This window comes from Periplaneta americana, chromosome 4 (genome assembly GCF_040183065.1).
Source record: "Periplaneta americana isolate PAMFEO1 chromosome 4, P.americana_PAMFEO1_priV1, whole genome shotgun sequence".
NCBI lineage: Eukaryota > Metazoa > Arthropoda > Insecta > Blattodea > Blattidae > Periplaneta > Periplaneta americana.
Window position 1 is genome coordinate 174,167,320 of NC_091120.1, and position 17,347 is coordinate 174,184,666.

Sequence of the window (17,347 nt, forward strand, 5' to 3'; positions counted from 1 at the left end):
ACCCAATACGAGCAAATGCTGGGTAACTTTCGGTGCTGGACCCCGGACTCATTTCACCGGCATTATCACCTTCATATCATTCAGACGCTAAATAACCTAGATTTTGATACAGCGTCGTAAAATAACCCAATAAAATAAAATAAATATAGGTAATCGGCGATGTATGCATTGGAGGAGGAAAGGAATTGGCCACCCTATCCCATTATCTCCTGGCCTAGTTGCCTCATGAGTGATGCCTTATTGGTGTTAGTTATGAGGTTCAAACCTGTCTTTGGACAGTTGACTGAACTACAACAACACTGTCTGAATAGGTTAAGTATTCATAAATATACAATTGTTAACATTTTGTGAGCGAATTTTAGGGATATATTATTTATATTTTTATTTTATTCACGAAATAGTCTTAACAAATGTCACTCCAGGTCTGAGATTACTATAGATAAAACCTTGCAGTTTTTCTTCCATTTTTATTTGTTCTCCCATTCATGAAATGCATCAATAAGTTCTCATAATGTGAATCTTACCGTGATAATAAGAAACTAAAGTAACCAAAGTTATTGCCTATAGTTAATGCTTAACCTACTTAAGTTTAATGTTATTAAAGTAGCTGTATATTTAAATTGAGGAAAGATTCCAGTTCATTATCATGATCTCTTGCCTTCTGGCTATCGTAAACAGATCTCTGTATAGTTTGCATGTGTACAAACATTACAATGTCAATATAGAAAGTTACATTAAAGGAAACAAAATGATTTGCCATGATTACTTAATCTCTTCTGAATGAATAGCTATGGTTTACCTATATGATACAGAAAGCAACTGCACACATTAAGGCTTGTAACTCCCAAACGGAAAGTTTCCGGACACGGATTCCTATCTGAAAATTATTAATCATTTCTACCACCCCTATAAGTTTGTAATAAAGTCGCTGAAACATTCCGCATATACATGTTTTCTGCTAATTTTAGGCAAGAAATTATGATTTTAAAAGCATCTTACAAACTTACTTTTATAAACAGTAAAATTCCAGGATATGAGAGTAGGTAGAAAACATAATTTTTATAGAGATTTTAGAGTAATTAAAAACATCGCACAACATACTAAGACAAATTCGGAACACTACGACAAAGAGTAAGGTACAAAATAAAACGTGAAAATGCAAGTAGAGCATAAAAACTCATTTTTCAAAACAATATACAGAAGTGGTTATACCATTTTTACGCTCATAGCCTCAGTTATAATTAAATAATTTCAATTAGCAGATTTTATGAAAGCAATTTCAGACAGGAGAATCACTTTGTCACTGAAAGCATGTAATAATCTCTTGAACAAATTTGCTGTAAATTAGTAACTACAGTGTGCACCAAAACAGATATTGAAAAAGAAAACTGCGCTTTTAAGTAACTAGAGTCGACGGCAATTCGGAAGGCGGTAGTCTGCTAGCGTTTGCGTCGAGAGAGACAAATAGAGAGAGCAAGACAGCGTACATTGCCACATCGTACTTCACGCGCACGTGCAATACAGATAGTGGTCCACACCTGTGGAGTAACGGCTAGCGCGTCTGGCCGCGAAACCAGGTGGCCCGGGTTCGATTCCCGGTCAGAGCAAGTTATCTGGTTGAGGTTTTTTCCGGGGTTTTCCCTCAACCCAATAGGAGCAAATGCTGGGTAACTTTAGGTGCTGGACCCTGGACTCATTTGACTGGCATTATCACCTTCATCTCATTCAGACGCTAAATAACCTAAGATGTTGATAAAGCGTCGTAAAATAACCTACTAAAATTAATAAAAAAGTACAAATAATGCAGGAGAGAATTTAAATTATCAAAAGACAATAATGGCCTTAGCCGTTGATTACTGTAAGCATGATACCAAACAAACCCTCTTTCCTTCACTAACAATATTCTTTGCACGGTTCTCAATCCCACACCACATGCTTCTGCAGTCGTTTGTTGCGCGTTGGCAATGTTGCACCCAGCATCAAGATGTCCGGCAGCGTTCTGCTCGTCAACGTTTTTAAAATAATTATACGCTTTAACACTATTTTCCGTTTCTACCTGTGCAATACTTGTCTTTTTACAGTCTCTTCTTCCATTTATTTATCTTGCACACACGCAGTAAATGTTAGTTTTACTTATTCAATGAATTGTAACGCTCACACGTGAACAAACGAACTCGGGAAGTACTTGTTACGTACTGATTCTGATTGCTTCTACTATACAAGCTTGTGACGTCACATACCAGAAATGCTACGGCGCATATAGCAGCTGACCGCCTTCCGAAATGCCGTCTAATCTAGTAATCTACAAATTGCAGTTATGCACTGGAACATAAAGACATCTTTGTAAAACAAAATTCCGTGTTGACTGACACATTTTGTATCAAATAAATATTAAAAATTATTTCCATTATTTTCTATAACTTCATAACTTACATGTAGAGTCTCAAATATGTTTGCAAATAGAGGTTGTTGCAATTTGTGTAAGAAAGCTATTATCTTGTCCCGTAATACAATAATTCTCGTCGGTGGATTCTCCATAAAATGAACACCTTCGCATACTCCATACGTGGGCATCGGGTAGTATAAGATCAGGTAAATGCGATGGAAGAGAAAAATGTGTTCACGGAAAATTATGCATATCACAAAATGTAAACAACTTGTAACATAACTGTTTTACTCGGTGGCGCTTATGAAATATCTCACCAAAGTCTTATGAAACGTGTTTCAAATTTATGCCACTTGAACATCCAAATTCGTATGAACGAAAATAAGATTGAAGACTTTTTTCTCTGTTCTGAGAACATAATAAAATTGCAGCATTAAGCCAGTCATGCAATTACAATACTTCTAAATATTCTGGAAAATAAATAAATACTTCGTTGCTAGGAAAACATCTGCAGTAAGCCGAGTGATAATTCCAGTAATGTTTTGGCGTAACTCATACTTCTAGTGGTATTTTCCGAGAGTTATAAGATTATTTTAACTTCTCGTATATTGCCCGCGGTACAGTATTTGGTAGTGGATCTTCTTAGCATTCAGAAGATGTAGGTAACGATTATCTTGACGGAGGGAATGTTGGAATATTGGCAAAGGAAAAACAACTACTCTCAGGAAACCTACACAAAGATCAGGATTGTTCATCAAAAGTGTCACTGGGTTTAACCGGAATTTGAAAGCAAGTAGGCATAGTGGAGAGACAGCACTGTAGTGTTTGGACTAAAAGTGAAGCATAGTTTAAAACAAAAATGAAGCTGCTCACGGCGTCTGATGTTCTCGAGGCTGAGACTCCCATAATCTTATTTGCCAGGCTTGTGCTTGTGCTCACACCTCACGCAGCTCTGCGGCTGCAGAAGCGATTTCTATGCATAAACAATGAGCCTAGCCCCTCATATCTCCGCTGTAATTGAATCCATATAATGTGCCCAACTATGCCACAGTCGTCAGTTTTTGTGTGACCGTTTGCACTTTATCAATCTCTGTAATTTGATATTTGAATTCACTGGTTGCTGAAATTCTATTATTTTTTTACCCTAATAATTCTTAGGGGATAATATCTCCATAGGTATATTTTTATTATGAAAATACACCGTGTTTCAAAATCATGGCTTATGATTGCGATATTTGATTGCCGTGCCAATCAGGGTTTAATAATCGGCCTCCTAATCAATTCTAAATGAATATTTACATTTAATCTAATTTTTTCTTTAATAGAAACCCTAGTTAGATAGGCTATCATTGAAAAATTTATTGGATATATAACAAACAATTTAGGCTACAAGACAAATTACATTTTATAAAGAATATAAATGATGATTAATTATGCTAATCGATGACTCCAGTGCAGTGGAGGATATCATGTCCAGGGTGTTGTCAGTAACTTTTAATTTTCGGAAGACTTCTAAGGATTCCCGTGGGATTGTGCCTCTAGCCCCAATCATAATTCCTATAACGTCCCATGTCTTGATGTCATATTTTGTCCCATAAATAAATATTAATTATTAAATATTAAATAATCATGAGAAATTAACATTGTACACGTTATTCATTAATCAAATTTCCAATGTTTCAATTTCTAAGTTTTGAAATGCGTATTACATTTGTTGTCATGGCAGACATTGTTGAAAAATGGCAACTCCACACCAGCTTGCGAAGACAAGTTCAGTAGCAATGGTACCAAGGTTGTTTCGTAGATATTTCCGAATTGGCCATCTACCACATCGTTGTGTTGAACGTGCTACCACCGCTGATCTGGTTTATCGCACTTGGCCTTCCAGGTTACTAGACTTGACATCATGTGACTTCTTTCTATGGAAGTGTTTCAAGGATGCAGTTTATGTGCCATCTATGCCCTAAGACCTTGAAGAAGTAAGACATCGGACCGTTGCTGCATTTTCAGCCATAAAGAGAGATATGTTTGAAACAATGTGGCAAGAATTTGACTATCTTGTTGATGCATTCCATGTAACAAGGGGTTCTTACATTGAATGTTCATAACGTACTATAAATGAAACTTTGAGAGTTTCTTAAATAAATTATGTATAGCAAGTTATTGCTTCATTAATACTTATTTATGAATAATCATGTGAAACTGTTACAAGTTTGAAACACGCTGTATAATAATAATAATAATAATAATAATAATAATAATAATAATAATAATAATAATAATAATAATGAATGATGAATAATGATAATAGTAATTATTATTATTATTATTATTATTATTATTATTATTATTATTATTATTATTATTATTATTATTATTATTATTATTATTCATGATTAGGAACATTAAATCCAGATGTTTGAGATGGGCAGGCATGTAGCACGAATGGGTGAATCTAGAAATGCATATAGAGTGTTAATTGGAAAACCTGAGGGAAAAAGTTCTTTGTGGAGGCCGAGACGTAGTTGGAAGGATAATACTAAAGTGGATTTGATGGAGGTGGGATATAGAAATCAGTGGCGTATACTGGTTAAAAGGTTTGGGCTACCGCTGACCCTATTATTACACAAAATATATCTAACAATTACTTTAATTTTAATTACTATGGTAAAACTAATAATACAAAATTATTACATTATGTTATATTATAAACTTTTTCTTTTGTAATTTCCTTGGGCTACCGCCGGTAGCCCGCAAAATACGCCCCTGATAGAAATGGAAAAATGTAAGCTATGCTTAGTAATTGACTAGCAATAGAAAGATTCCGAGTTACACCTGGTACTTGACTAACAATGAAAAAGTGAATGCTGCACTTTGTACTTGACTAGCAATGGAAGAAGTCCATGTTACACTTATAATTTGACTAGCAATGGAAGAATCCCAAATTATATTTCGTACTAGACTAACAATGAAAACATTCGAAATTACAGTTAATACATGACCAGAAATAGGAACAGTGGAAGCTGCATTTTATTTATCCGGCAATGCAAGAAATCCAAGTCATATCTAATACTTGACTGGAAATACAAAAGGTCAAGCTTTACTTAACACTGATTATCAATTCCAAACATTCTAAACTACCTCTGGTACTTGATCGGTATTAGTAAATGTTCAAGTTACATCTGGTATTGGTCATCGTTGAAAATTGTGTGAATTACCTGCTACTCAATTGACATTGGCAAAAGTTTAAGCCAAGTCTGGAACTGATTGTCATTGAAAGAACTTAAACCATACTGGATACTTGTTTGACATTTCGGGAAGTTCAATCTACATTTGGTAGCGATTAGCCTATAAATGGAAATATTTTAAGCTATATCGGTACTTCATATGGTTAAATTTGAAGCTACACTTAGCACTGATTTCTATTAATGAAAAGAGTGTAAGCTACAATATTGATACTGATTATCATTGGAAATTGTCTCAGCTACACCTTATATTTGATTGATATTGATACAAATTGAAACTACACCTGGAACTGATTATTATGGAAAAGAGATTAAGCTGCACTTAATACCTGATTGGCATTATTTATGAAAGTAAACTATACATCTGGTACCGATCACCAGTGCTAAGCCACCATTTGATTTTTTTTTTTTTTTTTTTGACATTTGTTAAACGGTAGGCTCATTTGGTACAGATTATCAATGGAAATATTCTAAACTACAACTGACTCTGATTTGGCAATGATAAAAGTTTAGTATATATACTCGTTTGTAGTGGGAAAGTCCCAGCCACACATAGTAATTACTCGTAACTAACAATGGAAAAAAAAAACAAGCTACACAACTCATAGTCGCAGACGACCAAGCCAGAGCGGAGTTCCTGTAAAGAGCAGTTTTTACAAAGAAGGCCCTACTTGGAGAAAAAATAATAGTAACAAGAAGAATTTTACGGGCTCTGTATCCAGCATGTGGATTTCGGCGCTAGTGTCTTGTGATCAAGTCAGAAAGATTTCATTTTAGAGACGTTATATAAAAATAGTTCACTTACGTGTATCTGGTTGAGATTGATGTCGGAACGCACCATGCTCATGCCGTCCACAACGGTGAGCGTATCGGGGTTCTGCTTGAAGCGGCGGCTGAACTTGAGCAAGTTGCGAGTGATCATGGTGTTCATTACGATGATGAGGATGAGCGGGGCTATCAGGGTCACCAGACTGTCCACTATGTTGATGATCCGCATGGTCTCGCGGTACTCCTCCAGCATGTCGCAGACGTCGGACCCATCGTCCTGACGCACCAGGCCGGCCGTCACGAAGGAGTACAGGTGGGAGAGCAGCGCGATGACCGCTAGGCAGGCCACTATCGCCTTCGCCCTCGCAACTGTGCACATGTGCGGACGGTGCAGAGGGTACTGTACGGCGATGAAGCGCTCCACCGTGAAGGCCACGATCAACCACACACTGAGGAAGCTGCACACGGAGCTGATGTACACCAGACCCTGGCACCAGCCGTCTTTGTTGAACACCTCCACCCCCACGTTACTGTTGAGCCACACCAGCAGTAGGGTTGCCAGGAAACCGAAGTCGGCGACGGCCAGCGCCGCCAAGTAGTAGCTGGAGCTTCGCATCTTGAGATGCGTGTTGAGGAACACTACGCACGACAGCAGGTTGCCGACCAGACCTGAAGCACAAACAGATTTAATGCTTATAATGAGTACCTAATGGTTTGGAAAAGGGAATGAGTGCAATATTTAATTTTTAACTGAAAACTAAGCGTCAATAATATTATAAATGCTTAATAGACACATATTTTGACGAATTTTGATTTCTTCATTGTGAACGCATTTATTATACAATCGTAAATTAATCTGTCTACATTTTATCGTTGTCTAGGCTAGCGAAATGGGGTCTAGGCTAGCGATTTGAGGTTAATATAGTAAGTACAATTCTACGAAATAATAAGGGTGTAATTGATGTTTTGTTATTTGAAATTTTGTATCAGGGAAGAAGTGTGTTGTGTCTCTGAAGTGTGTTGTATCTGTGAAGTTTTATAGTTTATTGTGGCAGTGAAAAGTATTTGAACAGTGAAATGTTTTTGAAGTGTTAGTGAAATCATGATAGTGTCAGTGAAATGTTTCATAGTTCCAGTGCAGTAAGTGAATTGATAGCGAAATGAGTGTAGTGCCGAAAGTTACTTATGCAATTGATTGATTTATTTATTTATTTATTTATTTTTATTGCTAGCAAGTTTGAAATGAATACAAATTAATAAATACAATGAAAGATAAACTAGCCCACTCCTGAATGAGTAAGACTCGTGCTCAGGAGGGGATTCCAATATAGACAAAAATAAAATTAAAATTGAGAGTGAATACAGATTAAATAGTGTTTAATATGTTTAAACCCAAACTATAAATCCAATACAATTTTTGTATTAATTTGGAGAGGATTCGTGGTTGAAATATTATTGGAATAAAATTTGTTTAATAGTCTGGGACCTTGACTCATGCTATGATAAAAAGCTGCATTGGTTTTACATTTTGGTTCAGACAAACGTAGAGAATTCATATTTTTAGTTCTATATTTATGTATATACCTTTCAAAATTATTACAATTTCTATGAAAATATTTTAATAAAATAAAATAATACATTCGTTTAATGTTGAAAACTTTGAAATGTTTAAACAACAATTCAGTTAGGTAATCTTTCTGCTTTTTTAAACAAATTTTTAATACTTTTTTCTATAGTAAAATTAACGGATAAAGGTTAGATTTATAAGTTCCACACCAACCAATAATACCGTACATAAATATAGATTGAAATAATGCTAAATAAATTACACGTAAACAGTTAATTGACAAAATATTTCTTAGAATAACAAAGTAACATAATGTTTTACGTAATTTATTACAAATATAATGAATATGATTATTCCATTTTAAATGATTATACTCGTAGGTTTAAGTTCGAAGTTAGGGTTAAGATATAATTTATATTTACTTTAATTAATTATGTTATATTAAGTGATTGTGCTTCATTTAATTAATTAAGGAAGCTCCTTTTTAACATTATTATATATTGCGACTATTTTATTATTAATATTATGAATTGTAATTTATTGTTAATGCAATTATTGAGTGTAATTAGTTACCACTGCCACCGGGTATTTACCCATTTGCAGTGTGAATAAATACATATATACATTTTAAATTATTTAGACCTACTATGAAATTGAACAAAAATATTTCTTACTCGTGTCAAGGATAGGCCCTAAATAATCAAAATTACGTATCAAGACCGCGTAATATATAATTCTGCACATGTTTCTCAAACGTTTCATTATGATCATAATGAGGGAGAGAATGTAAAAGTGATTTATTTTGTGCGAGATCGTGCGTATTTGCTTGTTTTCCGCACAGAACCAATACGCGGTAAGTGTGAAATACCACATTCAGTATTCCAAACGTAACACACATAACAATTTCCCTCTTCTTACCGCTTAAGCGCGACATTCATTTTACTGCTTTAGGCTTTTAACATATTATTTTTAGAGACGTTTAACATAGTAATAATTATAAATTGGAAACTTACCACTGCAATTTCACCTAAATTGCAATGTTAATTATTGTTTTTAAATATTTGCAAAAATTAAGTAAAGTCTACTACTTCACGAGACTTATTGCATTCCTGATGCAAGTAACATTAAGGAAGCCGTGAAAAATCAACAAGATTCCAGATGCCGATGTTATTACTGCAATATGTTATATAAATAATATTGTTAAAATATTAAAATGAAAAATAAATCATTACATAACCTTACCGTTTGTTTTAAGTTCGTATTTATAGACTGGGGGGGAAAAAAGACAGACGTATATGACGGCCTGCTGGAGTATAGTAAACACAGAAAATATTTTATAGCAACAATGTTGAAGAAAGATATTTTGGTTTTCCGAAGTTGCCGTCATTAAACAGAAACCAACATGGAGATTTCATTGCAAATAATTAGAAATTCGTCTTTCAGGTATGTAATAAACGATCTTCGCACAAAATAATGTACGATACACGAGCGGTATGTTTGTTTTCATGTTCTCGGAAATTAAAAAAGCTCAACTGCGTTTCGCTTTTTCAATCTTTTCCTCGAACATGAAAACGTCAACATACCGCTCTTGTAACGTATATTACTATTGTATTTCTCTAATGAGCAAACTGAGTACATTTATATACAAGCAAAACGTTTTTTTTTTTCTTTTCTAGCCAAGAAATTGTACTTGAAATGAAATGTATTTGTCTTTACTTCTTAAAAATGAAAATTAATTTCGTCAGTGGTTTCGTTCTCATTTCAGAATCTATAAAATCCATTCGTATCGAGTAATCAACGTATGTAATGGGATACATTTATTAAAAGTAATTTTTGAAAATTAAACACCAAAACTAAGTCGCATATTATAAAGTTTGTTTTACCCGTATAGTGAAGTCGTTCGTACTCAATGGCCAATCCTGAACTTGCCACAGCAGTTCAGTATATCGTATACATGCAACTGGATTTACCCACGTTGGGACTCTGGTTCTTACGGAGAAAGGAAATCAATAAATGAGCTAAACTGGCCCATCAAATACCGACTGAATGTAGGTTTCGTCACTGAACTTTGAAGTTCATAGATATTACGGCGGCATATAGAAGGAAAGAAGAAAAACTTTTGATTCTGTACATTCCTCTTCACATCAACGTAGAGAGGAAAGTCATCAGAGAAGTTTGTACCAATAAAAATGTTACCACACTGCTTCAATATAAATTAGCCGATTCTTTTGAAACTCTTACTGTGAATGCGACATCGAGGATAAGAGCTATAGAAATCTGTTTCATCCACCCCTTCAGTTACGAAGCACAGACTTTGTAAAAGGATTATTGATTTTCTTTTCAAATATTTGTTGAGCAAAAACTTTCATTACAAAATAAGACTTACATAATGTAATTTAAAAAATCACTTCTCTCATTTTCTCATTATGCACTTTATTGTAACGCAGAATTTTAGTTATTTTATCGTGTTAAATTTTCTTGTACTGTCATTCAAAAGACATACATAAATGAAATCATTTATATATGGAGAGGCGAGACCTGGCATGTGAACTGTGAGAGAGGGGAAAGAATGAACTATCAGAAAGAGAGTTTGTTTCATGATGATTAATAATATACCAATCTAATGACATGGAAGTTCATCTCAGACTAAAACCTGTCTTCTCCCTCCATACCTATTCGTGATATAGCCACGCTGCATAAGGTCACAGGACAGGTCTTACCTCCTCTACTGTATTCTACACCCAATTAAGTTGAATCCGTAGTTGTACGTGGTGAAAATATCTAAAAACTAATCAGGTATGTCCATTAGATAAGTGCTTATCAGTTACAACGAAGGTAGGCCTACATGCAGATAGATGTCAAGGCAGTACAAATGTCTTCCAACTGCCCGGTAGGTAACAGAAAAATCGGCTGTCTGTTGAGCCCTTACATTTAGGCACGCTTTGGTCCATTGTGCATCCTATACAGGGTGTCCGATTTATCTTGTGCATCTATTATAACTTTTTTGTTTGTATAGGTATTGGAATGTTTGTTTCTGAGAGTTATGTTAGAACGAGGGGCTAACATGAGTGTAGAGATTTGGTGCGTGTAACTGCACTATTGTACAAGATACACGTGACGTCATCAATTTTTTAAATAGCACTACGTACTTTAATCATGTTACATTGATTGCACACATTAAGATGAGTTCAAAAATGTATCACAATGTCACCTTCCCAATCACTAACAACAACAAAATGCAAAATGAATGCCAGCAGAATGTGCCGTTTGTTGTGATGCCCCATTCATCTTGTGCATTAACTTACACAAAAGGAAAGACGACACGTCGCGTGTTGTGTTTTTGCTGTCTTAACATGTAAACAAACCACAACAACTGTCGACGCCACAATCCACGTACAGTGGCCTGCACGTTCTCCGGACCTGTCGCCACTCGACTTCTGCCTGTGGGGAACTGTAAAGGATAGTGTGCACCAGAACATTCTGACAACATCAGACGAGATACAGCAACGCATTCGACAGGCTTGTGTGCCCATTCAACCAGCAACATGTCGGATAATCATACGGTCTTTCGGAAAACGCCTTCGAATTTGTATTAATGTGAATGGTCACCATTTGGAACATCTTCTGTGACTCTCAAAGCATTATACTATCATATTGGAAGTACGTTTTTGTTTCATTTTGTTGTAGCTATTGATTAGGAAGGTGACGTGATACATTTTTGAACTCGTCTTAAGGTGTTAATCAATGTATTTATTTTATTTTATTGGGTTATTTTACGACGCTTTATCAACATCTAGGTTATTTAGCGTCTGAATGATATGAAGGTGATAATGCCGGTAAAATGAGTCCGGGGTCCAGCACCGAAAGTTACCCAGCATATGCTCGTATTGGGTTGAGGGAAAACCCCGGAAAAAACCTCAACCAGGTAACTTGTCCCGACCGGGATTCGAACCCGGGCCACCTGGTTTCGCAGCCAGACGCGCTGACCGTTACTCCACAGGTGTGGACGTTAATCAATGTAACATGATTAAAGTATGTAGTACTATTTGAAAAACTGATGGCTTCACGTGTATCTTGTACCATAATGTAGTTACATGCACCAAATCTCCACGCTCATGTTAGCCCCTCGTTCTAACATAACACTCAAAAACAAAAATTCCAATACCTATTCAAACAAAAAAGTTAAATGCACAAGATAAATGGGACAGCCTGTATGTAGTATGTGATGATTGTCCAAGACCGATAGGGGCTTGGATAGTATTCGTGATCCCGACGTTGACAAGTGACAGCAGCCATCCTGCCTCAGCTGCTGATAAAGTCTGGTCCGATTTACAGACGAGTAACTTGATAAGCCCCAGGACCCGGAGCCCCAAGCCCTTCCTGAATCAGCATCAGAAATGTGTACTATCCCCAAGATTTCACCTCAGCCTGTTTTTACTATTGCAGGTAATAGATTAAATGAGAGGGAGGTGGAGAGTGTTGGTGGAATTGTAGAGGGAGACGGAAGTATTCCTAGAAAAACCATCTGCAATGTCTTTGTTGTACGACCGTCACTTAGGTCGCACTGATTGCTAGCCGGATGGTTACTGCGTTCGACTTTTGCTCTTTCTCATCAGGATTTCTGACACCACCATTGTACACAATAATAATAATAATAATAATAATAATAATAATAATAATAATAATAATAATAGGAAATGCGCACAAGTGTGCAGAGTAGTTAGTCTATACTGAGTTCAGTCACGGTTTTGGCATTCTTCTTGCAGTTCAGTACGTAGTATTTGCCACATTTTTCACCACACAGTTTGCATATGCATTTTTCGGACACTTTATGGAACCTATCTATGCCGCACACTTTATGATGGAATCCGTGTACCGCCAGTCTGGTAACAACGTTTCTCATTTGCTGATCAGCTCCTTCCCAGCTTCTGTCTGTCATGGCACTGGTGGTGTAAAATTCTTCTTCTACTTCCTTCCTCTTCTGCAGGATCTCGATTAGTAGATTCTCGTAGGCATCCGTAGTTGGCAGCAGCAGCGAGTGTCGTAGGTCTTCGATCAGGTAGGGTTCTCTGGTGAGCAGGTATGTGAGTCTGGACGGTGTGTACTTCGACACACCGAGCACCTTCTTTAGGTAGGTTGTCTTGACGTTTTCCCAGATTTTGAGGTCTCTCTTTTTCAGGCGCTCCCCTATTATATGTATTCCATATGTCAGTATGGGGACTATTTTTGCCTTAAATATTTTCATCGCCGTGTCAAGGGTGAGTGACTGTATGTGGTTTACGTTATTCATTGCTCTAATTTCCGAGATCGCCTTTTGTTTCACGTGCATGCTGAACGTTGTTCCAGAAGTTTGGAAAGTCACCCCAAGGTACTTGTATGAGTTAACGACTTGTAACCTCCCTTCTCCAATCTGCATTATGTCTTTCTCTGATACTCGGCCACCTTTCCTGAATATCATCTGCGCGCTTTTTTCTTGGTTGATGAGGAGTCCATTTGTCTCGGCCCACTTTTGCAGATTATGTAGGCATTCCTGTACGTCTTCTGGCTTGCCGGAGGCTAATACCATATCATCTGCATATATATAAATTGTGGTGGAGTTGTGGCTTATGATGTTTCTTATTATATCCGCGGTTGCAAGGTTGAAGAGCAGAGAGCTTAGAGGGTCTCCTTGGAGGAAGCCGTTCGTCTGTGTAATAGGGGCTGATATTTCTATTTTGTTATCTATTGTGATTCTGTTGTATTCTAGTATGTTTGTGATTATGCTCGTGAGGTAGTTGTTTGGCCCCATTGTACACAACAATGGAAAAAAAATTTACTGGAAGAGCTGGAGCTCTCAGGATACTATAGGAAAACTACACGATTACTAAACTTAGTCTGAAATGACTGCAATTTTGTAGACTCTACCTGATTTATTATATATTTACAAATGTACAACAAAACTACTTACAAGGTATTTCATTTCCCTCTGCCGACGCCATCACCGCTACCGTTTCTTCTGTCACCAAAAAAAATAGACTCGATGGACGCTCTCCGTTAATCTCCACTAACCGCCGCGTCTCCTCACCAACACTTTTTATGTTTCGTTATCCGTTTCCAGGAGTACCGACCACGCCATCCACCAGGTAAGATGGGCTTAAGAGCACTTTTGATTTCACGTATTTACAAATGTCGTCTTCATCAAACATCTCTTACATTTAATTTGATTCAGTGCAATATAGTGATAAGTCGCTATAATGAGACTACGCGCTAGAAAAGAGTTCGAACAATGCGTGATATAATTTTAACCAATTAAAATGCATGCTTTGTCCTACTGGACCAATGCGATTAGTCCAGCAATGATCTGAGGTGTAAGAATACTTTCATTGTAGGCAGTGATTTACCACACGCCCGACAAGTCTATACCGCTGGCTAAGCATCTTAAGACCGTGTATTCCGCTGACACTGTTCCTGCTTCAAATTTAATACTCCACAGGAAATCATGCTACAGGGCGTTCTTTAGCCCTGGGGCATAACATCTTCATTGCCTACCAGAAGTTCCATCACTAACTGGCTGAGGATCGAACTCGGTCCGTCTGGATTGAAAACCAGCACTTGAGTCACAGATGAGGCTGGGTATCTTATATTGTTGATATATTATGACAGGGTTGGGGAACATGTACTGAGTACCCTCCCCTTTTTTTTTCTCCCTCAAGTCCACACCTGTGGAGTAACGGTCAGCGCGTCTGGCTGCGAAACCAGGTGGCCCGGGTTCAAATCCCGGTCGGGGCAAGTTACCTGATTGAGGTTTTTTCCGGGGTTTTCCCTCAGCCCAATACGAGCAAATGCTGGGTAACTTTCGGTGCTGGACCCCGGACTCATTTTACCGGCATTATCACCTTCATATCATTCAGACGCTAAATAACCTAGATGTTGATACAGCGTCGTAAAATGACCCAATAAAATAAAAAATACTCCCTCAACCCAGTCCAATGCTAAAGCCGAGCACGTGGTCTTGACCCTATCAGCTATGATCACTGGCGTTGACCCATTACTTTCTACGAGTCTTGCATTTACTTATCGAGTAAATAAAGAAGTTGACTTCGAAACGAAGGTTTAATTTCTACGATGAATGGGAAGAAACCTATTTTTTCTCTCTTCGAGATGGAAAAACGGAATATTTACTTAGGATCAAACATAAGCAACTTCCGTCATATTCAATGCTAAATACACGCCACTGCAATCTTGACGTTGAGTCAAAGTTCTGAGCTGCTACTTCATAAACAAACGGTGCTAAACTTTGGAAGGGTTGAAATGGACTTTTTTCCCCATGATGCTCAGTTTTCCATCGCTGCATTATGGTATTAACTTTTTACCATCTATCGACCAGTCTGCAGATGTGTACACTTCCATCTATCAGCATGTAGGCCTACTCACGTAATAACTAGAGATTGGGTGTGACAGCGTTTTGCCTTCACAGCTCCGAAAGAATCGTTGTGACACATAATAACGATTTTGTCACAGAGTGATTGTGTTCGGATGATTCTTGACTATTGTGGGGCTCCGTTTCCTGTCTGTAGATTTCGAAGAATTCTAAAACTCAATACAACTGTCATCTACTTATCTCTGAACAAACCGAGAGGGATCAGCGGACAGATATAGCTACAGAGTGAAAGTAAAATAACTCTGCAGTTTTAAAGGAACGATAGGGTACACGTAAAGGAATAGAAAACCTATATTACGTTTTGTAATTAAATACACGGTTAATTAGAAAATTAAGTTCGAAGTTTCAGCAGTCCGATAACAGCTCCCTCTCTCGCTACGACTTTGCAATCTGTTCGCAACGTTCAGAGGCTTGAAATTAGCGGTTTTTAAATTGAATTTACACAAAAACCATCCACTCTGCGCTATTGAAATACGCCAGAGGGATAATTTATTCTTTATTAGATTTTCTATCGGTATGGACAAAAGTCATGATTCTATTCGCAATAGTTGCCGAATAAGAGAATGTTAAACACTTACAATTTTTTTTTCTGAAAATAGTGTGTGTTAACAATATTCTTCAAACTATTCACGACTCTACACATATCCACAGAATGCCACTATGCATTCTTTGCGAACTTACTGTGTATCATCTGTAGCGAGCGGCAGCAGGACAAGGCCCAGGTGATATCTATACTCCTCGCTGTACTCAACTGAAAAATACTGTTTTGGTACGAACTTTCTAGATCTGGTCATAATACTCATTCCTTAAACGCTTTGAGGTATCCGTTTGTTCTATTTATCATTTATGCAACATTTCTTTACAAGATTGTGATTATTACAAATAGCTTTCGATTATGCGCACTGTTCAAAACATACAGAGGTGAGCCTGCCTGGAGAGAAATAAAAATAGATTGCAGCCGCCAAATTACTCTTCAAGGAACGACCACTCATATAAATTGAGGGAAAGAAGGCAGAGGACGGACACTGGGAAGTTTTCTTTTCTCAATCGTACTATCAGGGACTGCAGACTTACTAAAGGCCTTACCAACAACCAAAAATGTATTTAAAAATAGGCTTAAAGACCTTACTAATAGACGGTAATTATACACAGTATTTAAAGGGTGTAAATGATATGTTGTTATTGAAGTGTTGTATCAGTGAAGAATTATGTTGTGTCAGTGAAGTGTGTTGTATCAGTGAAGAAGTATGTCGTGTCAGTGAAGTGTGCTGTGTAAGTGAAACGTGTTCCTGTCAGTGAAGCTTTATAGTTTATAGTGGCAGTGCATAGTATTTGAACAGTGAAATGTTTTTGAAATGTTAGTGAAATCAGGATAGAATCAGTGAAATGTGTCGTAGTTCCATTGCAGTGAGTGAGTTGACAGCGAAATGAGTGTAATTTGAAAGGTACTTGTGCAGATATGAACATGTCATACTTGTGGGTTTTAGTTCGATCTTAGTTTTAAGATACAAATTAGATTTATTTCAAAAGTTATTTTAACCGATCGTGCTTCATTTAATTTAGGATGTTCCCTGTTGTTGTTATTATTATTATTATTATTATTAATTATTGTTAGTATTAATTATTAATATTATTATTAATTGTATTTTTAATTAATAAGTTTATTATTGTCATTATTGAGTGTAATTAGTTACCACTGCCACCGGGTATATACCCACTGCAGTGTGAATAAATACATACATACACCATGCCGTTTCAAAGCAAGGATGTCGGCTCCTGTATTTGCTAATAAAGTAGCTGATATTCTTCTGAATGCATGTCCCGTGTATGAATCTGGATAAATGTAGTAGAAATGAAACTAAAAAAAAAATTACAACCAGTGGCGGCTCGTGATAAAATATTATGTGTGTTCACAATTTTGTGGTTGCAAAATCGAAGAGAATTTGAAATCGTTCGTGTAG

General features: G+C 36.8%; 1 protein-coding gene across 1 annotated transcript in view; it reads right to left on the reverse strand.

Annotated features, from left to right (window-relative positions):
• Positions 1-17,347, reverse strand: part of LOC138698451 (thyrotropin-releasing hormone receptor-like) — a 367,427-nt gene that overhangs the window by 242,643 nt on the left and 107,437 nt on the right. Inside the window, exon 2 of the mRNA XM_069824387.1 lies at positions 6,437-7,068. Within this exon, the coding sequence (XP_069680488.1) occupies positions 6,437-7,068 (632 nt within the window). The remainder of the gene's footprint in view (positions 1-6,436; positions 7,069-17,347) is intronic.